At 32.7% G+C, this 25,083-nt stretch overlaps 1 protein-coding gene across 4 annotated transcripts in view; it reads left to right on the plus strand.

The window, feature by feature from the left end:
- Positions 1–25,083, plus strand: part of Kif20b (kinesin family member 20B) — a 62,153-nt gene that overhangs the window by 31,450 nt on the left and 5,620 nt on the right. For all 4 annotated transcript variants that reach the window (XM_076834236.1, XM_076834240.1, XM_076834238.1 and 1 more), the window contains 9 exons: positions 1,759–1,819; positions 8,876–9,001; positions 10,770–10,897; positions 12,179–12,334; positions 16,489–16,665; positions 18,807–18,917; positions 20,750–20,947; positions 23,195–23,296; positions 23,665–23,803. In XM_076834236.1, coding sequence (XP_076690351.1) covers positions 1,759–1,819; positions 8,876–9,001; positions 10,770–10,897; positions 12,179–12,334; positions 16,489–16,665; positions 18,807–18,917; positions 20,750–20,947; positions 23,195–23,296; positions 23,665–23,803 — 1,198 coding nt within the window. The remainder of the gene's footprint in view (positions 1–1,758; positions 1,820–8,875; positions 9,002–10,769; positions 10,898–12,178; positions 12,335–16,488; positions 16,666–18,806; positions 18,918–20,749; positions 20,948–23,194; positions 23,297–23,664; positions 23,804–25,083) is intronic.

Below are 25,083 nucleotides of genomic sequence, written 5' to 3' on the forward strand. Positions count from 1 at the left end.
TCTTCTCTCTCTACCCCCTCTACTGTAATTCATTTCTCCCCCTTATATTTTTCCTCCTTTCCCCTCACTTCCTCTTGTATGTAATTTTGTATACCCCTGAGGGTCTCCTTCCATTTACATGCAATTTCCCTTCTCTCTCCCTTTCCCTCCCACCTCTCATCCCTGTTTAATGTTAATCTTCTTCTCATGCTCTTCGTCCCTACTCTGTTCTTAGTTACTCTCCTTATATCAAAGAAGACAGTAAGTTCATTTTTAATAACAAATTCTGTCATGGTTTTTTTTATTCTGATGATTAGACTCAGTTCTTTGCACATGCTAGGCAAGTGTTCTTTTCTAAAATTAAAAAATAATTTTTTGTTTTACTTAAATAAGTCAATAGTGACTTGCTTCTAACAAATATGATATGAAAAAGAAAAAGTAGCAACTTTATAGTGGAGAAACCTAGCAAGATACCACCTTAAACCAAGTGTTCAAGTGTAACAACCATTAGTAGTAAGTCATATTGATGCATGTACTTCCTGATATCGCTGTGATGAGAGTGCACATCCCTTCCGTGGTAATCTTCCCTCAAAATGTTAACCTCTGTCTATTTATTCAAGAGAAAACATCTTATATACCCAAGTCAAGGATGTCCTACATAATACTTACCTATTGTAAAGTATCAGGGTCATTAAAAAAAAAGGAAAGACTGAGGAACTGTCATAGATTGAAGGAGATCAAGGAGATATGATGACTGAATGCAGTATTATATCTTGAGGGGATCCTAGAATAGAAAAAAGATACCAGTGAAAAATTGGTGAATTGTGGTGAAGGTTGTAGTATAATTAATAATATTATACCAATGTTAATTTCTTGATTTTTGATAAATGTATCAGGTGTTGTAACATTGGGAGAAGCTAAGTTAAGGTCATACAACACATTTCCCTGCTACCTGAAATTTTTTTGTAAATTTAAAAATAATTAAAAATAAAACAGAAGTATTATAACAAATTTTTTCAAAAAGACACTTGAAAAGCAAAATTCCTTTATTGTAAATGGTTCTATTTTGCTTGGTATCAATTAAGATAGGCAACAATTAAAAAACAGAGATTTGCTGATTCCTTTCATTTTTGCTTTTAAATGAAGCATGCTAATGAATAGTCAGGTATAAACATGTTTTTAATTCTTAATATAATCTTAATATAGCTGTTTATTCTTTTATAATAGGACTAAGATGTGCAGATTTTATGATTCTGCCCAAGACTTTATAAAGTTAGGAGATAGTGATAAAATTAGATGAGACTGGAATGAAGTTTGGATTACGTGACAGATTAGAATTATAGGATTCCAGTTTTCATAATTTAATCTTGCTTCCTAAGACTCTTATTACTTTTTTCCAAATCTTGCACCTAGATATTGCACCTAGGCTCTTTCCTTCATTTTGAGTTTACTGCTGGTAGACTTTATTTATAATGGTTTTCTTGCTGCTTTTATTAAGTACATAGTGGCTTTCTATTTGCTTATTTCTGCATTTTGTAATATGTGAGAAAACATTTACCTAGAATATTGAACAAGTTGACTGGGTCATAAATTAAAAGTATATAGTGTTTTTGTGTGTTTTCCAGTTATCTTTTTCACTCTACTTTTTTTTTTGAGATTGGCATTCAACTGTACAAGAGACTGATTTTAGACCTAATTTTGATCCCTGTTTTTAAGATCCACTATTAAATATTGTTAAGGATTGAAGTTATGTTTATTTTATATTCTTTCATTTTGTAGGAGCAGTTAAATAATCAAAAGGTGGAAGACGCTCTACAACAATATGAGAGAATGTGCAAAGGTCAGGAATAAATTTCTATTTCCAATACTATAATAACTGCAAAATAGATAGTTACAATAGCAATGACCAAGATTTTCCTTTGAAGTTTATTCTTTTAGTGGACTGAGGATGTAGCTCAATGGGTAGAGCCCAGGCTTAGCATATGTGAGGCCCTGGTTTCAATTGCCAGAAAAAAAAAAAAAATAAGTTTATTCTCAGAAGAATTGAAGACTAAAACAATAAGCAATATTCAGTCAATGCAACATTAGTTTCTTGGTAATGACTAGTGTTTTGTGAAAAATAAAGTCAGTTAAATTTACATAGTTTACAATGATTGTAATAGTCTATAGACAAAATTGTGAGAATATACATCAGATAAAATAACCTTTAAAATTAAAATTTATAATTTTAAAGAGTTTTTTAAAATGATACCATTTTAGATTCAAATCATAGTTGCTGAATTATACTTTTTTTCTTTAATTGTATTGCTTTGTTTTGAAATAAAAATTTTATAAATTTTATAAACATTTCTGATATTAAAATTACACAGATTTCTCTTTGCTACATCACTCATTCCTTACCTTCTTAGTTGTATGAGTGATAGAACTGGAATTTAAAGGTAGATTGGCTTCACTCGCCTCAAGACACTTATCATTAATCCATGCTGTTTATACTTGGTCAACAAAATAGAAGGAGTACAACCAGATTATTATTTATTTAGATGAGATATCCATTGATGTGGTAAATATGGTTGTGAAAATATGTCTCTGCACACAGTTCTGTTTTCATCTTTCCTGTATCTTTGTCCCTAAATATACCCTATTTCTGTAAAATTGTCTTTTTGTGGAGGGGTAGGGAATACTGTGGATTCAACCTGGGGGTACTCACTGTACCACTGAACTACATCACCATTCCTTTTAATTTTTATTTTAACACAGGGTTTCCTGAAGTTGCTGAGAGTCATGCTAAGTTGCCAAGGCTGGCCTGTGTTAGCCTCCCAAGTTGCTCAGATTGTAGGCATGTGCCACCACATGCAATATATTTCCGTATTTTAGGATTCCCCTTTATTTTAGCTCCTTGTCATTGTTAGCAATTGTGGATAGATTTTAGCTATTCTGAAAATGTTCCTTGGACCCAGGGTGCCTATAATTTTTATTGTATTTAAATTTTTCGTTTCTGCCAAATACTGAGAAATGTTTCATAAGCCCACTGTGACTACTATATGACTGCTCATCTTTTCCAAGTTCTTGTAGCTTGCTCCCAAGTCACTTATAACCTTCATACTTTCAAATCTGTTAGCTTTTTTCAATCCCTACTTGGCTTCTTATGTTATTTTGATGTTATTTTTCCACCTTCCATTTCCTCGTTTTCACTTTTAATTAGCATTTATGGTATGTGAGTATAATATAAAGGTACTATGTAGCTCCCCCTCTTTTGAAAGTCTCTAGCTTTACCTTTTGTGATTTATTCTTTGCTAGATACCTACCTCTCTTTCAGAATGAGTCACACTACTCTAGCAACTTTCCTGATAAATGCAGGAAATAAATAAATTTATTTTTTATTTTTTTTGTGGTGCTGTGCATCTAGCCAAGTCATCACATATGCTAGGCTAATGCCCTAAAACTGAGCTGCATCCCGAGTCCATATCATCTTCTTTCTTCCCTTTATTTTCTCACTTGATTTACTCCTAGGACTTTGGTTATATAGGAGACATTATCCTACAAAGAATGAAACAAAAATGGCATCTTTAGATCATAAGGCTTTCCCTAACTTCTAAATTTCTATTTAAATACTGAATGCCTTTCATTTTGCTATCTTTTTAAATTATTTTTTCTAAGTTAAGATATAGTATATATGTCATAAATTTACTCTTTAAAATTATATACCCTTTAAAAAGTTTAATGGACCATAGTGTATTCACAAGGTTGTTCAGCTAGTACCACTAATTCCAGAACATTTTGTTATTCCAAACACAAACTCTGTATCTGTCACTAATCATTCTTCCTTGATACCTTCCTCCAACCCCTGTCAGTTACAAATCTACTTTTCATTTTTTTTGGATTTGCCTATTGTAGAGATTGTATGTTAAGGGGATTCATATAATATATATCTTTTAGTGTTTGACTTCTTTAATTTAGCATAGTGTTTTTAATTTCATCCATGTCATGTGTCATCCCTTTTTATGGATGAATAAATATTTCATTTTATGGATATGCCACATTTTATTTATGCATCAGTTCATGGACATTTAGATTGTTTCTATGTACAAGTTTTAGAGTAAACTATGTGCAAGTTTATGTGCATGTTTTCAGTTCTCTTTGGGATGTTGTATGCCTACTGAGGGTAACTGCTGGGTCACATGATAACTTTGAGGAATTGCCAAACTGCTTTTTTTTCCCCCCTAGTTGTAGATAGACACATTACCTTTACTTTATTTATTTTTATTGTGGTGCTGAGGATCAAACCCAGTACCTGACATGTGCTAGATAAGTGCTCTACCACTGAGCTACAACCCCAGCCTACCAAATTGCTTTTTTTCAACAAGCTACATCATTTTACATTTCTACCAGCAAAAGGTGAGGGTTCCAGTTATTATCACTAGTACTTTTTATTTTAGAAATATTATTGCCAATTATATTAGTTTCATAAGCTTCTCTAACAAAGTACCACAAACTGGATGGCTTAAAACAGAAATTTGTTTTTTCTCAGTAACAGGCCAGAAGTACATGTATTAATAGGACTATGTTCTGTCTGAAGAGTCTAGGAAGGGCTCCTTTCTTGTCCTTTCTAGCTTTTGATAGATGGTGGCAATTCTGGGTATTCTTTGACTTGTAGCAGCATGATTCCAATCTCTGCCTCTTATCTTCACATGGTATCTTCCCTCTGTATATATCTGTGTCTTCTCTCCATTGGTTCTATTCCAAATTTTCATCTTATAAGCACACCATTTGTGTTGGATTTAGGGCCCATCCAAATCTACATTCTTTATTTGATTGTATCTACAAAACTCCTATTTCTAAATAAAACCATATTCATCTATTCATAATTGTGGACATGAATTTTGGGGATGCTTTTTAGCCTGATGTTCTAGTAGGTATAAAGTGGTATGTCATTATGATTTTAATTTGCATTTCCCTATGATATTGACTATTTTTATATTTTTGGAGTAATTCACATTTTTAAATTGGGTTTTTTGGCTGGGCATGGTGGTGCACACCTGTAATCTCATTAGCTCGGAAGGCTGAGGCAGAAGGATAGCCAGTTCAAAGCCAGCCTCAGCAAAAGCAAGGCTCTAAGCAACTCAGTGAAACCCTGTCTCTAAATAAAATACAACATAGGTCTGAGGGGTGTGGCTCAGAGGTCAAGAGCCCGAGTTCTATCTCTGGTAGCAACAACAAAAAAAATTGATTATTTGTGCATTTGTTATGGAGTTGTAAGAATGCTTTGCATATTTTGAATACTAGACCTTTATCAGATAAATGATATGCTAATGTTGTTTCTCCTGTTCTGGAGTGACTCTTTTGGGGTTGGAAAGGGCATCAACCCAGGTTCTTATAAATGCTAAGCAAATGCTTTATCATTGAGTTCTACCTTTATTGATAGTGTTCTTCAGTGCATAAACATTTTCCAAAATTTTGATGAAGTTCAATTTATCTACATTCTTTTAGTTATTTGTGCAGTCAAAATGGTGTCATGTCTAAGAAACCAGTCTTCTGTGTACTCTTTTATAGAAAAAAATATTCTTTTATAGTTTTAACTGTTATATTTAAGTCTTTGGCCCATTTAGAGTTAATGTATTTGAGTATAATGTTGTATATTATGTGAGGTAGGTTTCCAACCTCATTATTTTGTATATGGATAGTCAGTTGTTCCAGCTTCATTTATTGAAAAAACTGTAATTTCCCTGGTTACATTATCTCTACTACTTTGTGGAAAATAAGTGGTTTATAAATGTTTATTTCCAGGCCTTCTGAGCCACATCCCCAGCCCTACTTTGTATTTTATTTAGAGACTGGGTCTCACTGTTGCCTTGCTTTTGCTGAGGCTGGCTTTGAACTTGCGATCCTCCTGCCTCAGCTTCCTGAGCTGCAGGGATTATAGGCGTGCGCCACTGTGCCTGGCACTTTCCAGGCTTTCATTACTATTCCATTGATCTATATGTCTGTCCTTATGCTTGTGTTTTACCTTATCGTTACAGTGGTTTTGTAGTAAATTTTGAAATTGGGAAGTCTGAATTCTCCCACCTTTTAAAGATGTCTTTGTTGATTTGGGGTGAATTGTAGGTCTGCCTGTCAATTTACCAAAAAAAGCCATCTAGAATTTTAGTGGGGATTATGCTGTCTGTAGATCTAATTGGTGAGATTAGTATTTAACCATATTAATCATGCATAAGGGATGTCTTTTCATTTAAGTTATAATTTCTTTTGATGATGGTCTTTAGTTTTCAGTATATAAATTTTGAACATCTGTCTGTTGAGAATGGGTTTTTAAAAAAACTTTACCTACATTCTCATTTTTTTAAAAAAAATGGAATTGTTAATACCAGTTTTGGATTATTCACTGCTAGTGCATAAAATGTATTTAATTATATCAGTCTTATATTATGTGACTGCTGACCTGGTTTGTGGATGCTAACAAAATGTATGCATATTTGGGTTATTTGTGTGTTTGTGTGTGTTTCTTTGGGTTTTCTATCTGTAGATCATGTCTTCTACAAATAGAAATAGTTTTATTTCTTAATTTCTAATCTATTTGCCTTATGTCTTTTTCTTGCATGCTTTCTCTGGCTAAACTCTGTAGAACACTGTTGACAAGAGGTGGTAAGAACAGACATGCTTGTCCTCTTCCTGATATTAGGGGAGAGTTTACATTCTTATTTTTATAATGTTAGATATGACTTTTTATAGATTTCTTTTATCAGGTTGAGAGAATTCCCTTCTATTCTTACTTTGTTAAATGTTTTTATCATGAAAGATTGTTGGATTTTGTCAGATTTTTTTATGTTTGTTTAGATGATTGCTGTAGTTTTGTTCTGTACCAATACATTGCATTGTATTGATTAGTGTTATATATTGAGCTAAACTTAAATGCTGGGATAAATCCTATGAGATTATGTATAGAATGGTTTTATATCTTGCTAGATTCAGATTGCTATTATTCTGTTGAAAAATTTTCATCAGTATTCATAAGGGATTTTGGCTGATAGCTTTCTTTTCTTGTGCTGAGTCTGGTTTTAGAATCCAAAAGTTGAATTCTGCTTGTAGTATCTTAACCTTCTGAATATCAGTTGCTACTACTGATCTCTTCTGTTTCCATTGCTTGGACTAGGGAATTAGTATATGGTAGTTCTCTAATCAAATCTTTTCTACCTAATTTTGAACATAGTTTTATTGGAACATAGGAACACACATTTTTCTTTATATTGGCTATGACTATATTCATGCTATATGGTAGAGGTAAATAGTTGGGACAGTCTTTAATTGGTTATTTTTTGAATTTTCACAGAAAATTGTTTTGCCCACTCATTTAAGTAATCTGAGTGTAAGTTTACCCTTACACTCAGATAACAGTATCTAAATTCTGTTACTTTCTCCCAGTGACTTCTCAGTTTTGTCCTATCCCATTGAAGGTCTTATATCAAATATACTTTCTCATATAACCATACAGCTAGGTTAAATTTTTCTAAAATTCTTCTTTCATGTGTCATGTTTCTATTAAATGCTTTCATTCAGTTTATATTGCCCACACAATAAACTTTCACCCTCTAGCCTGACATTCCATCATATCTTTTTCTAGCCTAATACTGTATAATTTTTCTATTCTATCCAGACTAATTTGTTTTGTTCTCCAACTTGCCCTGTTTTGTTTTCCAACTTGCCTTTATTCCTGTGAGAAAGAAAGGAAATGAAAGATCATATTTCCTTTGGAAATTTTTTATCTCAAGCAAAAGACACCAAGAATGCAGGGTTTTTTTTTTTTGTTGTTGTTGGGGGGACCTTTATTCATATAATCACACACAGATCTATTTTATTCTTTTTTTAATCACCTCTTTAAACCACATTCCTTTTTTTTTTTAAGACACAGTACCTTTATTTATTTATTTATTTTCATATTGTTTTAAGTTTGCTTTATGTACACTTTGAGGGAGGTGTTCCTTGGGTTTATAAAATTTAAAGCAGCCTCAGGTTGAATTGTACATTTCTAGCTTATCACATCTGACATCAGCACTAGTTCTTTGAAATGAGTCCTATGCTGTGCCATCATCAGAGGCAACAAACTGATTTTTCCTCTTTTTCTGTTTCTTGCAGACAGTGTTAACATAGAAATCCCCCCCCCCACCCCCAGTACCAGGGATTGAACCCAGGACACTTAACCACTAAGCCATATCCCCCACCCTTTTTATTTTCATGTGGGGCTTTGCTAAGTTGCTGAGAGACTGGCTCTAAATTTGCAATCCTCTTGCCTCAGCCTCACAAGATGCTGGGATTACAGGCATGCACCACTTCGAGCCAGTGACTTAAAATAGAATTCTTTATAAGTCATTACTGTAATAGTTTTTCAAGGACCAGAAACAATTTTGGCGAGGCTGGTAGCACTTTGATTCCTGAGAAATTGGTTTTAAAAATACTAGACATAAATATTTGATTTTGAATAGTTTTCTAGAAAAAGTAACTACTTGAGATAAGATTTTTTTTAAAAAAAGGTCAAATTGGGATTGAGTCTTTTTTAATTTTAGAAGGTAAAGATTTTAGTTTTGGCTTGAGAATATTAATGCTAAAAATAAGTGTCTTGCCAAATAAATTTTCTTCTAGATTCTTATGATTTGTGTTTATTAATAGTAACTTTTTTTATTGACAATTGCTAATTTTATCTGAAAAGATTTCTTTTCCATTCATCTATTTTGCAATCATTTTGGTCTGTAAATCAGATGTATTGCCTCTAGTATTCTAGGCAGAGGATATTGCTGTGAACAAGATAAAGCTTCTGAGTATATGGAACTTTTATTTATTATAATTGATAAAAGTATTTTAATTTTAGAAAATGTTAATTTGTAAAATATTTTTCTTAAATATGTAGATTTAAATGTTAAAGAGAAAATGATTAAAGACATGAGAATGACACTAGAAGAACAAGAACAGACTCAAGTAGAACAAGATCAAGTGCTCGAAGCTAAATTAAAGGAAGTTGAATGGCTGGCCACAGGTAAATCAAAACAGTCTTGAGTTTCTTAATTTTTTTAGATTTCTTCCCATTTTAAAGTAATATGGAATTTATAATAATTTATAATGGGAAATGGTGTGTTCTTTGAATGCCCTACTGCTTGTCATTTATACTGTGATGAAAATCACTTTAAGTAAAATTGTATACAGTTGCCACAGTCTCTGGCTGGGCACAAATCACGAGTCTCCACACAGCTTGTAGATTCAAACAGCAATTCTTTATTCCCGAACTCACACCGGCCATCTACAAACACGTTCTGGGGGAATCCACGTTCTCTGCCCAAATCCACTCTCTGCCCAAATCCACTACTCCTGGGCTTCTGTCTCCCAAATATACTGTCTGACCCTAAGAACTCAAGAGGAACTCAGCAGCAGGATACGCCCTATTCTAAAGGGGGAACACCCTAATCTCCTATTATGCTAAACCGGGGACACCCTAAACACGGATCGGCCCTGGTCCTTGAGCAAGGTCACCTTTTCAGAGTCCTTCCACTAGACAGCATGGGAGTAGCTGGCAAGGAAATTGTCATACCTACTTGGCTGATGGCTCCCAGCATACAGTAAAGAAGGAATAATGACACTCTGTAATAACTTAGGAGTTTTAAGTTGCAAGTAACTTGCATTGTCCCTTCGTGTTAAAAATAAGACTACGCTTTCAACTGAATTTCACATTTATCAAGCTTTTAGCATTATCTTATACATCTCATAAATACTCAAAAGAGTATTATTGCTTTCAACATAAGATAAGTATGAACAAAAATATAACACTTATTAATAATTAAACTGTGTATGATTCTTGCAGAAAATGCAAGAAATTTATTTATTTAGTTTTTATGTATTTTGTGGTGCTAGAGATCAAATCCAGGCCTTTGGGCATGCTGAACATATGTTCTTCCACTTAGTCTTCAAGAAATTTAGAATGAGGAAATAACCTATGCCATTTTATGTATGACCTTGGCAAGATACTTATGCTGATTGAATCTACTTGTCATCCTCTGTAAAATGCTGCTGCTGATCATATATACCATATATATACTTATTATGATTAAAGGAGATGATCAACGTAAGAGCACTTTGTAAACCAAATTTGTGGATGAAATGATGATGATGATGATGATGATGATGATGATGATTACATTTTACTTCATAGTTTCTTAGCCACTTTCAGAGTCCTGGCTTTTTTTTTTTTTTTTTTTTTTTTGAGAACTACTTAAAACATAATTAATAGTAAAGTGAATTTATACTGTATACACTGAACATCAGTCATTTAATTTCTGAGAAGCAGGCCTGTAGTTTCTTTTCACTAAGAAGTCAGAAAGAACTCTTAAAAGTTCAACTGTTAGACAGGGTGAGGTTGTTGGCTCAGTGGTAGAGCGCTTGCCTACCTTGTGTGAGGCACTCGGTTTGATACTCAACACCACATATAAATAAATAAGATAAAGATCCATTGAAAATTTTAAAAATGCTTTAAAAAAAGATATTAAAAACAAGTTCAACTGTTAGAAATAGTCTCAGTTTTACTGGCAAATGAGATTGATCAAATTATATTATGTCCATGTTTGAATGTCACAATGAAGCCAACTGTTATGTATAATATAATGTACTAGTAAAACCATTAAAAATAGTCTCAGTTTCATCTTGGTGTATATTTTTGGACTCTGCTGTTTTTTATCTATATCCCATGCCACATATTATCTCCACATGGTATATCTTTTTTATGTTTTTAAAATAATTTTGTGTCTTCAAATCAGAATTGGAAAAATGGAAGGAAAAGTGCAAAGACCTAGAAACCAAAAGTAATAAAAAGTCAAATATAGACTTTGAGAATGATCCAGATATACTTAATAAAAAGCTCAGTAATCTTCAAGATGAATTACAGGTATGATTTTTATCTGTCTCTTCATTAATATTTCCAATAAGAGAAGTATTCAGTGTTTTATATTTTATAATTAATCTTGATATGTGTGAAATAATATTGGGGAAATATTAATGTGTGTGTGTGTGTGTGAAAATAAAATTTTCAGTGCATGTTAAAATAACATGGGGGAAAAACATTCTAAGATAGAAGTGCATTAATTAAAATGCAGTTATTAGATCCTCAATTTTGTATTTTATGCATTTAATTTTTAAGTCATCATTTCTAATATTTTTGTTTCTATTTTTCTACTTCTTAAGTTTCTTATGCAGCAAATACTGCTATGGAGAAGAATCAGCAGAATTATTTTGATTACGACTAATCTTTTCAAAGTGTAATTATTAAACCAGAATAGAGTTGTATATCTGAACACTGGCATACATATGAAACCATACTAAATAGTGGATATACTTAATAGTATTTATGTATGTTTTTCTTTTTTAGCTTTAACATGCTGTATGTAGAAAACAACATGAGGGAACAATTTTTTTCCCATGGGAGTTAATGAATTGTATATGCTATTATGAAAAATACTACATCTACCATATTAAGATATTTAGTGAAAAGTATTGGTGTATTTTGCATAATTCTGAGATGTAAGCCCATGTCTTAGTTTATAAACTTTCTAATCTTGGAATGGACTGTCGTAGTTTGTCTACTACTATGGTTTTAGGTACTTTTAAAGTGATGATTTTTTTGTTTGTTTGTTTCAATTGGAGTTTACTTAGAGTTTGAATGTGAAATATTAGATGCCTGAGAACCTAGATGATCTGTTGAAACCAATTTGAGAATTACTGATCTGTAATCTCTGTCCAGCTATTCTGAATGTTCCTTTAATGAAAGTCCCATTATACAAGATATTCTTTATTTGACTCCTATACCAATAATATTTTATATTCAGAACTGTACAATTAGAGATGACCACTACAAAATGTCCCCCTTGAATTTAGGATGACTTGAGTAATTGTAACTCTTTCAGAAATTTAAATGATTTCTTATTAAGCTCACTGATAAAATCTCTAAGTGCAGTTTATAGCAAAATAAATTTTATAAAGGAAAATACATCATCTAATATTTCTTTTTATAATCTACAATAATTCTGATCTTGTCATTAAATAAAAATAATTGTTTTATAATTTTTAAAAAGGTTACAAAGTGATGGGTTGCATGAAAATGTTATAAAATCAGATAGTATTACTAACAACTCAAGCATGTGATAATAACTTGTACTATATATATTTACAGGAATCTGAGCAGAAATATAAAGATGATAGAAAGAAATGGTTAGAAGAAAAAATGATGCTTATCACTCAAGTCAAAGAAGCTGAGAGTCTACGAAACAAAGACATGAAAAAATATGCTGAAGATAGGGAGCGTTATTTAAAGCAACAAAAGGACGTGGTTGGTAACAATTATGTTTTTGGTGCATTTCGTCAGCTTTCTTTTATATGGTTTGTTATATTTATTCCTGGGATTTTTTGCTAGAATCTCTATGGTTGACTTATTTTTATTTTTCCTTAAGGAAGATTTTGATTTTGTAAGATAACTTTTCTGTTTATCTTGACATTAACTTATGTTCCTCTCCCAAACCTTCTTTGGTACTAATTGTTGAACCCAGAGGTGCTCTACCACTGAGATACATCCCCAGCCCATTTTATTTTTTATTCTGATAGTGTCTCACTAAGTTTCCCAAGCTGGTCTCAAACTAAGGATTCTCCTGCCTCATCCTCCTGAGTTGTTGGGATCAAAGGCCTATACCACCATGACTGACTTCACTTACATTCTTGTTCTAACTGTTCTCAGTTCATTTAGCAAATTGGGAAATTGTCTCTCAATATGTAGATACTGAATTTAAAAATCTCTTCCTTTTGGACTGCTGCAGTTTTCCCTGTAGTATTTTAAACTTTGAGCATTTTGAACTGCAGATTCTAATGTGAGTGTATTTTACTTCAAAAGTCAATTTTAACAAGGCTTTGTAAAAAGTTAATAGTTTCTAGAATATAGGTAGAAAGGATGTTTAGTTTTTCATTGGCTAATTGTAGCTCTGTGATTCCATCTTAGCTTGTTTTCGGTTTTTTTTTTTTTACTTTTCCTGTTTTAATTGTCAGACTGTTTGACACACAGTCAGAAAAAAGAAGAGTCATCAAAAATATTTAAATAAAAAAATAGTTTTATTAATCATAATAGTAACTTGGCAGTGTCATATTGTTATCTGTTGGTCTTTTCTTTGCTTATGATAAAACTTGACTGAGGCCAAACTTTTCTATGAAAAGAAGACTTTGTTTGACCCAGGGCTGAAGTGGAAAGGGAACACGAAGCAGTGCACTGACTGCACTGACTCAGTCCCTGGGCCCAAGAGCATAGGTAGAAAAGCAAAGCAAAAGTGTAGCAGCATCCCTCAAGCCCTCAGTGGTAGATTTGTAGACAGATTACATTTAATTGTGTACCATATACAGTCTCCAAAAAACAGAAGCCATATTTCAGAAAGGACTTGTTTGAAGTATCTGTCTTTCTGAAGGCATGGGGCCTCTTCTTGAGTTTTTCTCTTTTGTGTTTTTTGGTGAAAATAAACTTCATTTGGTCCTATTAACATTACATTTTTATTTTGAAATCCATATTTGCAGAAAAGTTAAAAAGAATTTCTGATATTTTATATAATAATACAGTCATTAGAACCAATAAATTAATCTTTATAATACTGTTAACTAAATTATATTACATATTTGAAATTTACTGGTTTCTAATTACTATCTTTTTGGGTTCAGGATCTAATCCAGACTACTACATTTAATTGTCATATTTCTGTAGAATATCAGCATTTTTATTTTTGTCATGAGAAATCTGAGACTAATGCTTGTCATTACTATATCTCTGAGATGGTCATATGTTTCATTTCATGTACTAAATCCATGTGATTGGAAGTATTTCTAGGAATCTGTTGGGCAGCTTCCTGTACTGTAACAAATACTTGAGATAATCAGCTTATAAAGATAACAGGTCTATTTTCTGCTCTTAGTTGAGAGCTTTCAGTCCAAGATCTGTTGGCTTGTTGCTTTGGGTCTATGGTATAACATCATGATGGGAGGGAACATGTGACTGGAAAACCTTTTACCCTAATGGTGGGGAAGTGAAAAAAGGAGGAAGACTATGGTCCCACAATCCTCTTCCAAGAGTTTATCCTAATGACCTATAATCTCCTAGTAGGCTCCACCTCTTGAAGATTCCACCACTTTCTAACAGTGTGAATCTGGAGACCAAGTTTTCAACACATGGGCCTTTAGTTTTAGATCCAAATTATTAGCAAAGAAATATTGGGTTGAACAGAATTCTTCTGCTACAGAGGTTGCTTCTGATTCTTTGTTGCTGTCCTACAGCTCAGTCAAACTTACCATTAATAAGTGACAAGAAGTAAAATCAAAACTATAAGTTTTCAAAGGCTATTTTTCCTAGCAAATGGTACCTTGGGCAATAATGTACATAGAAAAACCCATTTGGAGTTTTCTTTTTCTTTTTCGTTTTTTTGAGACAGGGTCTCATTATGTTGCCTGGGCTGGCCTCAGTCTTTTGAGTTCAAGCAGTTCTGCTTCAGTCTCCTAAAGCTGGAAACTGTAGGTCTTCCACTGTGCCTAGCTCTTTGGATTTTTGGTCCTAGGGAAAGTTGTTTGCTTCTTTCTCCCATTTTCTTTATAACCATATTTAGGTTGTGTATGTGCCATTTAAGGATTACATTTTTGATTTTTAAAATTGTTTGTAACATATAAGACAGAAAGTAAACAAAACATACATATAATTCAGTGAATTATTATAAAGCCAGCACCCATTTAATACCCATTTCAAGAAATAGAATATTTCCAGCATCTCAGAGGCTGTCTCTTCTGCCTCTTTGTCAGTGAGAATAATCATTCTGTTTTTTAATGCTATATTTCAGTTCTGTTCATTTTGAATTTTATATAAATGATCAGATATGAATACATTGTGTCTTGTTTTTTTTTTTTTTCCATTTGGAATGACATTTGAGTGAATCATTCATGTTGCATTTTTACTGCTGATTGTTTCAGTATATGAATATACCACCATTTATTTGTTTTAATGTTGAAGATATTTGTATTGTTTTCTGATTTTGGCATTAAGAGTATCTTGGTGCACATGTGCATATACTTCTGTTGCATATGTATATAAAATAAAATTGCTGAATGAGAGAGTATGTATATATGCGAAACTAGTGGATTTCTGGCCTGATTTTCAATATAATTGTATCCATTGTACTCCAAACTAGTATTGCAGTTCTGTATGTTCCTACCAACACAAAATACTGTCAATCTTTTTTTAATGGTTTTAATATGCTTTTTTCCTGACTAGTAGTAAGATTTAAATTATTTTATTTGTTTATTGACTTTGCTTTTACAAGTCCCCTTGCCTGGTTTTCTGTTGGATTGCCTAATTTTTTCTTGTTGATTTGTAGGAGTTCTTTATATTTTTCTGGATAGACATCTAGGTAATGTGTTGTAAGGGCCTTCTTTTAGTGCTTTTTCATGCTCTTACTCTCTGTGTTTTTTATCAGTAGAAGTTCTAGAATTCATTGTAGTTAATTTTCCCAATTTTTTCCTTTATGAATCTCAAGGACATGAAGATGTTCACTTTTATCATATCTTGAAAGCTTTGTGTGAGATAGGAGTCATTACCAATTGACCTGGTAGTACTAAACAACTGTTTCCCACTGCTTTTCTACTTTTGCCATAAATCTTATGTCCAAGGATTGATTTTTGTATATAGTATATAAGATTAGAGTTGGTTATATTTTATTTGATTATGCAGGTCTTCCTGTATCCTTTGTTAAAAGACCAATGTTGCTTTCTTTGACACTTAAGTAGAATGTCAGTTGACCTTATGTTTGTGGACCCTCTTTTCTCTTTTATTGATTTTTCTGTCCATCCTTATGGCATTATCAGACTGTCTTTATTACAGTAGGCTTGAAATGACAGTTGATTGCTTCCTCTTTGTTTTTCCTTTTCGAAGTAATTTTGACTGTTCTATATCAGTATTGTCATTTAACTTAGAATCAGCTTTTTTATTTCTGCATACATGTGCATCCAGCTTGTTTTGCATCCATTTATTTAGATGTTCTTTGATCTCTTTTAGCAGTGCTTTATAGTTTTTCATGTTGAGGTTTTGTACATATTTTCTCAATTTATTAGTAAGTATTTCATGATTTTTGAACCCATTGTAAATGAAGCATTTTTTATTGTTTGTTGCTATTGGATTTGTCATTTGTTTCATTGTAATTTTGTCCTCTCTTTCCTAAATATTGGTAGAAATACTGGTTTCAGATTAAAGGCTGTATCTACAATTGTTTATTGAAAGAAATGTCCAATAAACAAATTTCTTTGAGGATGGAATAGGGATAATTATAATGTGGACATTAAATTATTTTGTTTTCTAGGTAAATATTTTATCTACACTTCACTACAAATTTTGTTATCTATTTTTTTGTTTTCATAGTGTCATTTTAGATTCATTATGTAGTTTATTCAATATTTTCTCTATTTATTGTTTAGGAAATACTGACAGCACAGCTGGCCGAGAAAAATAGTGAACTTCAAAAGTGGAGAGAAGAGCGGGATCAACTGGTTGCAGCTTTAGAAATACAGCTGAAAGCACTGATCTCCAGTAACATACAGAAGGATAATGAAATTGAACAGTTAAAAAAGATCACACCAATAGTTTCTGAAATAGTCAGTAGATTCTTGTTCTTTCTTCTTTTTTTCCTCTACATGTTTCATTGATGTACTATAGTTGTAAATGTTGATGGGATTTAGAATCTTGTTCTTTCCATGCCTTTTTTGAACATAGAAAAAAATTTTAAATAATTGATTATCCTCAATTAATTAATACAGTAGGCCAGAGAAAAATCAGAGTTTGAAAAAATCTGGATATTTCTCATGAATTTTGAGTTTTCAGAGTTTATCAGTATGATTGATTTGTCCAGGCTTGAGGTGTGGCACTTTCTCTAAAGTTTTGTTTATATTTCCCATGTAGAATAATTAGAAAATCAACAATTTGTGATTTTGTCACTAATTTATCTTTAAAATATGGAAATATGATTTACCATGACTATTTGGGCCTATCCATGATACAAATTATTTTGAAAGTAAGCACAATGATGGTAGCACATTATGAGTTTTTCAAGCAGTTACTTGTAATAATATGTTGGGAGTAGGAATCCTGAAATGAAGAGGATTGCCTTTCATAATGGGGAAAACAACTAGCATGCACTGGTTTCCACTGTAGTAAGAACTCTGATAATTGTTTTGTAGTGCTACATCCCAGTAAATGGAATCAGGGTTCATCTGAAGTTAGTCTTTCTGCACTTAAATATCTTCTGTTCAAAATCCTTAATCATTAAGGGAAAAATGTGAGAGCGAGAAGAGAGAGACATCAAAAGACTTAATAATTCTGAGAGAAATACTGTCCCATTAAAAAGTAGTAGTATCACGTTATATAAATAACACAGACTTGAAAGTCAAAAACTACTAGGTATCATTACTGTCACTATTGTTTTGGTACCTTTGGGGAAAACTATTTAACAGTCTAAATCTTATCTAAAACAGTTTATAACAATGTCTCCCTAATAGAGTTATTAAATGAGAGCATTATAAAATTTTATCACAGTTCTTGCTACAGTGGAAGCCAATACATGCTGTTGCTTTCCCCAATTATGAATTAAAGAGAATCTTTATTATTTGGTAGTAGTGGATAAATGACATAAAAGATGTGTTTAATTTTTTTTTTTAAGCTTTGATGGATGTGATGATAACATATACATTGGAACTTATCAAGTTTAAAAATCTGATATTTTTTTATAGATCACTTAAATAGGGTTTAGGAATTGAACCTCTTTGTGGGAAAATGGGATGAGAAGTGTCCTCCAAGAAAAGATTTAGGTATTGTTATGGCCTGAAAACCTTAATTATCATGGAGTTAGGTTGTCACTATGGCCTTAAAGCCTGAAAGCGATAATAAGTAAATCTTTTCTTGTTGAACATTCTCCATCTCATTTTCCCATAAGATAGGTTCTATTCCTAAAGTCTACTGAAGTGATCACATTCCCAAAGAGACTCTAGTTTTCAAAGTTGTGTTATCAAAAATAATTAAGATGTTTAAATTACAATTCAGTACAGATCTTGGTTATGTCATTTAATATATCTAGATCTTTGTTTCTTCACATGGAAAGTAGGAATGATGATTCTTACCATACCTAACTAGAAAGGTGCCATGAAAGTAAAATGAGAGAGTGCACATGAAACATTTTGGAAGATGAAAGTAATCTTACAAATTTGTTCTTAGACTAGACTCAGAAATGGCTAGCGAGTTGCTGAGCCTTTTTTGAATCTCTGAGGGTGACAGAGGTAGAAGGAATGTTAGGTAGTCATTGAAATCTTTACTTTTTTTCACTGTTTTTGGTCCATGCAAATCTTAATTTTATATATATTCTTATTTCTTGGAGGAGATTATTATTTTTTGGCTGGGAATTGAATCCAGGGTCTCATACATACTAGATGAATGCTCTACCACTGAACTACATCCCCAACCTTTTTTATTTTTGTATTAGAAATAGGGTTTCATTAAGTTGCCCAGGCTGGCCTAGAACTTGGGATCCTTCAGCCTCGGGCTCTGAGAAGCTTGGATTAAAGACTTGTGCCACCATGTCCATCAGTTTTTATATTCTTTATGTGAGCTGTTTTATGTATTTTCAGGTTAAAATGACATTTTAAAAAATTTTTTATTCTCGTTAGTTATACATGAAGTAGAAGGTATTTTGACATATTATACGTACATAGAGTATAATGACTTCTTTACTATTTCCTTATTTTAGAAAAAACAAAGCATAGATATCAAACCCAGACATATTACTTCAGTGGATACCGATGGAGTTGAAAATGAACCTCAGTCAACAAGTTTTGAAATTTCCAGGAATGCAGTAGAGGTGAATATTCAGTAACAAGGTTTTCTTTTTGTTCTCTTTATTTACCATTAGTCACTTTATAACACTTCCAAGTAAATGTAATCAATACTTGCAGATACCTTGCTTCATAATTACCTGTATGTGTATGGGTCTGTGTGAAGGAAAACTAGAGGTTTATCTTTTGGTAGATTAGATCCCCAGATGATGCTAATCTCCTTAAAAATAGTAGATCTGTTAATACACACAAACTTAATGATCAGAAATAGATAATCCTACAACTGATCAAGTAGAGGTGATTATTTGTTCTCATTAGAAGTTCCTTTAGTAAGCATTGTATTAAATAGTATGTTTTGGGGGAATTGTGTCCACATAATAACTTTATTACCAGCCTTTAATACATTAATTTTCCTTAATGTGTATTGGGTTGAGGCTTCTAGAAGCGAATTACTGAATAATATAGAGATTCTCAGATTGGATATGAAATAGATAAAAATTCTTTGTCATTTCATTTTTGATGATAAAACTACTTTTTAAGTTTATTTTTAAACTAATTTATTCAGAGCCTTCAGTGTTTGGAAGTTTGCTAAGCACTGAGGCTATACACACAATGGGCTAAGTGTTGTAATAGAAACATGAAGTGAACTCTGCAAGTAACTTTGCAGAAGATGCAGTGTATTTGCCTGGGGGATTGTGGAAGTGGGCTAGAGACCTTAATGGTGAGTAGAGGCTTACTAAGCAAATGAGAAGAGAAAGGCATTTTATTTTAATCTAGGAAAATAGCATGAATCATCCTTTCCTTGACAGTTCTTGGTAGAGTTTCAAATAATTTGTATTGCTCTTAGGGATTAATACAAATCAAAAAGTTTGTGCAAATGATCCAGAAATAAGGTTTAATTCTTGATTACATGGGCAATCACATATAATAGAACATTTTTTTGTCCATAAATTTATATGTTTATCTAAACCTCCTGGTTCCAATTTCCTATTAATGATTCCAGAAGTGATTGTATATTTCATAATTTTGGGGGAACCCTATTAACATGTTCTTTTGTGTACTTTTTTTGCCTTCATGAAATCAACATGCTCAGTTAGGCTGAAAGCCCAAACATGCATAGCTGGCAGTTGATTTTGGGAGTTCTGCTGAACTTATATGAGACCTCTACCTATAACCTGAGCTTTTCACAACACAGTAGCTATATTCTAGTTTGGATTTTGAGGAGGGAAAATGTCCTGGAAGTTAGTGATCCAAGAGGACCTGATGGAGGTTAGAATTCTTGTTATCATTGACCGTAGACAACTGTATATTATTTCTACCCTATCTTATTTGCCACAGAGAGCATTAAGGACAGCACTGATTCAAGAGGAGAATGAGAGCTTTCCTTTTTCAATGAGAAGAGTACCAAAGAATTTGTAGCTAGCTTTAAGTCTTCCATTATTAGGGTGCTTGTTAAAAATTCTGGACTTTCCTCAGAGATTTTTGACTAAGTAGGTTTGTGGTAAGGTCCTATACTCTTTAAAATGAAGTCTCCAGGTAATTCTTGTAATCATGCAAGTTTGGAGAATGCTGATTTCTAAGTTTCCCTCAATTTTTTATTGATTCTAGGAATTGAACCCAGAGCCTCATGCATGCTAAGCATACACTCTACTTCTAAGCTAGACTCCCAGCTCCACTTTCTTCCAATTTTACCATTCCATGTGTAAATCTAGTAGTGTTGATGATAACTCAAGTCTTATCCTCTCTGTGACCCAGCATACTTTTTATTTTCTTTACTAGGCATTTAAGAGAATTTTGTGGCTTGTAAATTCATATTCTGAAATAAATTATTTTTTCCTTTTTAATTTTATATTTGTAGGATGGATCTGTAGTTCTTGACTCTTGTGAAGTGTCAACAGAAAACGAACAGAGTACTCGATTTCCAAAACCTGAGTTAGAGATTCAGTTTACACCTTTACAGCCAAACAAAATGGCAGTAAAACACCCTGGTTGTACTACACCAGTGACAGTTAAGATTTCTAAGGCCCGGAAAAGGAAGAGTAATGAAATGGAGGAGGTAAGTATTTAATTGATGAGTAAATTTAATAGCAAATCTTATTATTATTGTTTGTATAGTTAAACTCTGCTACACTGCCTTTCTGTTTGTAAGGAGATCAAAATCATAATTTTAAGGCATATTTTAGACCCTTTAAGAGTAAAAATACAAACATCCTCCTTGTTTTCATTTAAACTGTAATAGGTCACAAGATGGTGGATTTTATTGGAGACTGGTTTCCATATACTTGTCTCTTTGAAACTAATCACTTTCCCTCCAGAGGAAGAGGAAAGGAATGATAATGAAATTAGAGAAGCAACTTGTCTTTGTCATTTAACTAAAATGTTAGGTCTCCATGGTCTTAGCAAGTTTTGAAGGAGAAAATTTTTTCCCATCATCTACTATTAAAATTTGGGTGTCAATAAAGTAATAGGCTAAAACTATTTACTTTTTCTTACTATAGCTTCTGAATGGTAGGGCTGTCAAACTTTTTTTTTTTTTTTTTACCTCTTAATTCATGTAGATCTGGTGAGTCACATAAACTTTCTCATCCTCAATTTCCTCCTTTTTGAAATAATATATTAATGAATTTCGAATGCTTAGCTTTTGCTCAGCATTTGGTACATTTAAAATAATTTGTTTTACATTTAAACTAATTATAAAACTCTAGCAACATTATTTTTCGCTGATTTTGTTTAACTCCATTAAAGAATAGTATATTTTCTTTCTTTCTTTCTTTCTTTTTTTTTTTAAAGAGAGAGTGGGAGAGGGGAGAGAGAGAGAGAATTTTTTTTTTAATATTTATTTTTTAGTTCTTGGCGGACACAACATCTTTGTTTGTATGTGGTGCTGAGGATCGAACCCGGGCTGCACGCATGCCAAGCGAGTGCGCTACCACTTGAGCCACATCCCCAGCCCAAGAATAGTATATTTTCAAGCTGGTGAAAGAGCAAATAGTATTAACCATATTATTGAGGCCCTCTATTAGGTAATAAATTTGCCAAGTTTATATTATTCAGTGTAGTTTTGCAGCTACACATATAATACCTTTAGCGTTTTTGTAGCATCATTATCTGTGTTAAATTGATTTTTCTTGGGTCCATTTCCCGATCCCCCCAGGGGAAAGGAAAAAATTGAGTGTAGTATTTGAAGGATAAAATATATAAGTCTGTTCACTTTATTGTTGGTATATATCCTTTGCATGTGTTTCAGAAAAGATTTTCAGATAGTTTTAGATACATCATGTAGAAACTTTAATTTTTTAACTGATGATGCTATATCTTCACCGCTGTAATAAATTAACTATATGGATTCTTGTGAAAAATCATTTGTACACGGCAGTATTCTAATCCAGTAAAGACTGCAAAGCTCTTTATTGAATACTCTGGATGTGGTGGCCTACCCTTTTAGTCTTTGTTTATTTGCTTCCTGTGGTTACTTTTTGTCTGTCTCCTTTCATGAAGACAGCTTTTTATGACTTTTATGCCTCCTATTTTGTAACTTGGATTTTGATGCTTAATCATGATTTTTCCTCTGCTTCTCTCTACCCTCCACTCTCCTGCTTATTTTCTTTGGTACTACTAGGATGTAAAACTGTTAAATTCAGTGAATATACCTATAAAAGGATTTCGTCCTTTGTGAAGTAGTGTAGAGGAAACAAAGGGTAACATTCCATGCCTATTTAGTAAGAAAGAAAAATTTTAATAATTCTCAATTTCCATATTTTATCTGTGTGAAGTTTGTTTTGCTTTTGATGTTGACAGATTTCAGTGAGAGGTCTTAAACATAGATGCTTGTATGATTTGGGAATGGGGAAAAGCTAGATATAACTTGACTGTACTTTATTTTAAAAATGAGATTCAAATGAAACTTGTTAACTCTTCTAGGTGTATCATTTAGCTTGGGTAACTTCATTATTTATGATGTATATGAAAAATTCATATCTGCAGTCAGAGTTTGTCAACCTTAGCACAGTTGACATTTTGGGCTGGACACATATTTGTTGTAGGGATGGCCTTCAAATTGCAGGGGTGTTTAGCAGTGTCCTTGGCTTCTGCCCACTAGTTGTCATTATCATTATCTTCCTCCCTTGCAAAGACAACCCAAACTATCTTCATATTTAGCTAGTGTCCCCTGAGGTCAAAACTGACCCCAGATAAGAACCACAGTTTTAAGTGATAAAATGGCATTTTATAGATTTTCTCTTTTGAGCTAGACAAAGAATATACTGTCAAGAAATTAACTAATGCTGAAATGTATTATTTTTAGGACTTGGTGAAATCTGAGAATAAGAAGAATTCTACACCCAGAACTAATTCTAAGTTCCCTATTTCAGAGCATAGAAATTGTTCTGTCAAAAAGGATCAAGAGGTTTGTCTTTTAATTTGTATAAAATTGGCCATTTTTATCATTTGCATTTAGAAAATAGAAGCTAGAAATTAAGAAGTCGAGTTCTGATTAGTAATTATCCAGAGATTCCGTGTGTCCAATTGTAACTCATTCATCTTCAGCTTGGAATGTGACCTTTAGCATTTGGCCATCAGCAGGCAGTCCTGCAGTGCCTCACTTCTGACTCAACTCTCTAGCTAGCAAATTAATTTTTCTGTTCTTTGGCCCTTTCACCCTCTTCCTGTGCACTTAATCCCAAGTTCCTTATCCAAGAATTCATAACTTCTCTAATTTAACTGTTTCCTTATAACATTTTTTATCTACAATAAGAAAAAATGTCTGTTTATTAGGTTTTCACACGTCCATCATCTAAAAAGACATATTCTTTACGGAGTCATGCATTAAACTTGGCCACTAAGAAAAAAGAAGGTACACTACAGAAATTTGGAGACTTTTTACAACATTCCCCAACAATTCTTCAATCAAAAGGTTTGTAGAAAATTAAATGACCCTTCCTGTTAGATTCAGCGCTGTCTGATATCTTATTGGTATACTGACTCAAAACCTGTTTTATTCAGTGAATATTATGCTTTAAACAGATAGACACTGTAGGAAGAAACATAAAAGGATGATGTACCTAGATATTCACTATGTACTGGAAGAGAAAGGGTTATATCTAACTAGTTGTTCTAGATAGAGCAGACTGCTTAATATAATAGTGGTCCAAGCAAAGTGGCATGATGGTACAGAAGGGAGAAAACTACTCTGATTAGGGGGTTTGGGAAGATTTTTATTTTGGAGGAAATGGGTATTGAAATGTTAGCAGGATAACACCCCTCAGAGATAATTACTATTAGTATTATGTGTATATCCTTTGTGTGTGTGTGTGTGTGTGGCCTATACCTATGTAAGCATTCGCTGTCCAAATGTGATATTCCAGGAATATATCTTTTACTGTCTGTTGAATTCACAAAAATCACACACATAATGCTTTTTTCTTTTATAGTGTAATGCAGACATGTTAATACCTATGCATATATTAAGATCATATGCTGCACGCACACACGGACACATATACATATGCACATCAACTACAGAGAACCGTTTTTACACAGGTAGAGCCAGTTTCAGAAAGCAATCTGTATCTGGCATGTAGAATGTGGAGGAACCATTGGTGGTGGGTAGGGGTGTGGGTTTTTGTGTGATCACTTGGATGAATTAGAGATCAGAAATGAAGAACAGGGGAGGAAAAGGAGCCAGAGGCAGGGGACAATTGAGTTGAGTCTAATAGGTTGTGTGAAAATACTTTCTGTGAAAATTTTATTCTAGAGTTTTCTAAATTTTCTTGGTTCAGTGCCCTTAGTAAGTATTTTCGTTTTGCTCCTACACCCGTTAACCTAATAGCCTCATCCAGTAGATTTAAGGCCAAAAAAACAGTAAAAATTCAGCTGCTAAAAATAGTTTGTACAGATATGTGATTATCAAAATAAATGTAATGTGATACCATTTTGAAACCTTAAATCACCTTAAACTATTGAAGATCACTGCTTTTCTTAAAGATTGAAAATAGCTTTAGTGCATAGTTTGGAATTTTGGACCTTTCAAACTCTTAAGAAATACATTTTTTTTTCAAAATGTATAATTTGAGCATAGGAAATATCTGGAAGGATAAATAGCAAACTGTTAAACATTTAAATTTGGAGAGGAGGGACTTCTTATTAGAAGATTGTGTTTTATTTAAGTTATATTGACTATCATATGTTAAAAAG

Source organism: Callospermophilus lateralis, chromosome 15, assembly GCF_048772815.1.
Source record: "Callospermophilus lateralis isolate mCalLat2 chromosome 15, mCalLat2.hap1, whole genome shotgun sequence".
NCBI lineage: Eukaryota > Metazoa > Chordata > Mammalia > Rodentia > Sciuridae > Callospermophilus > Callospermophilus lateralis.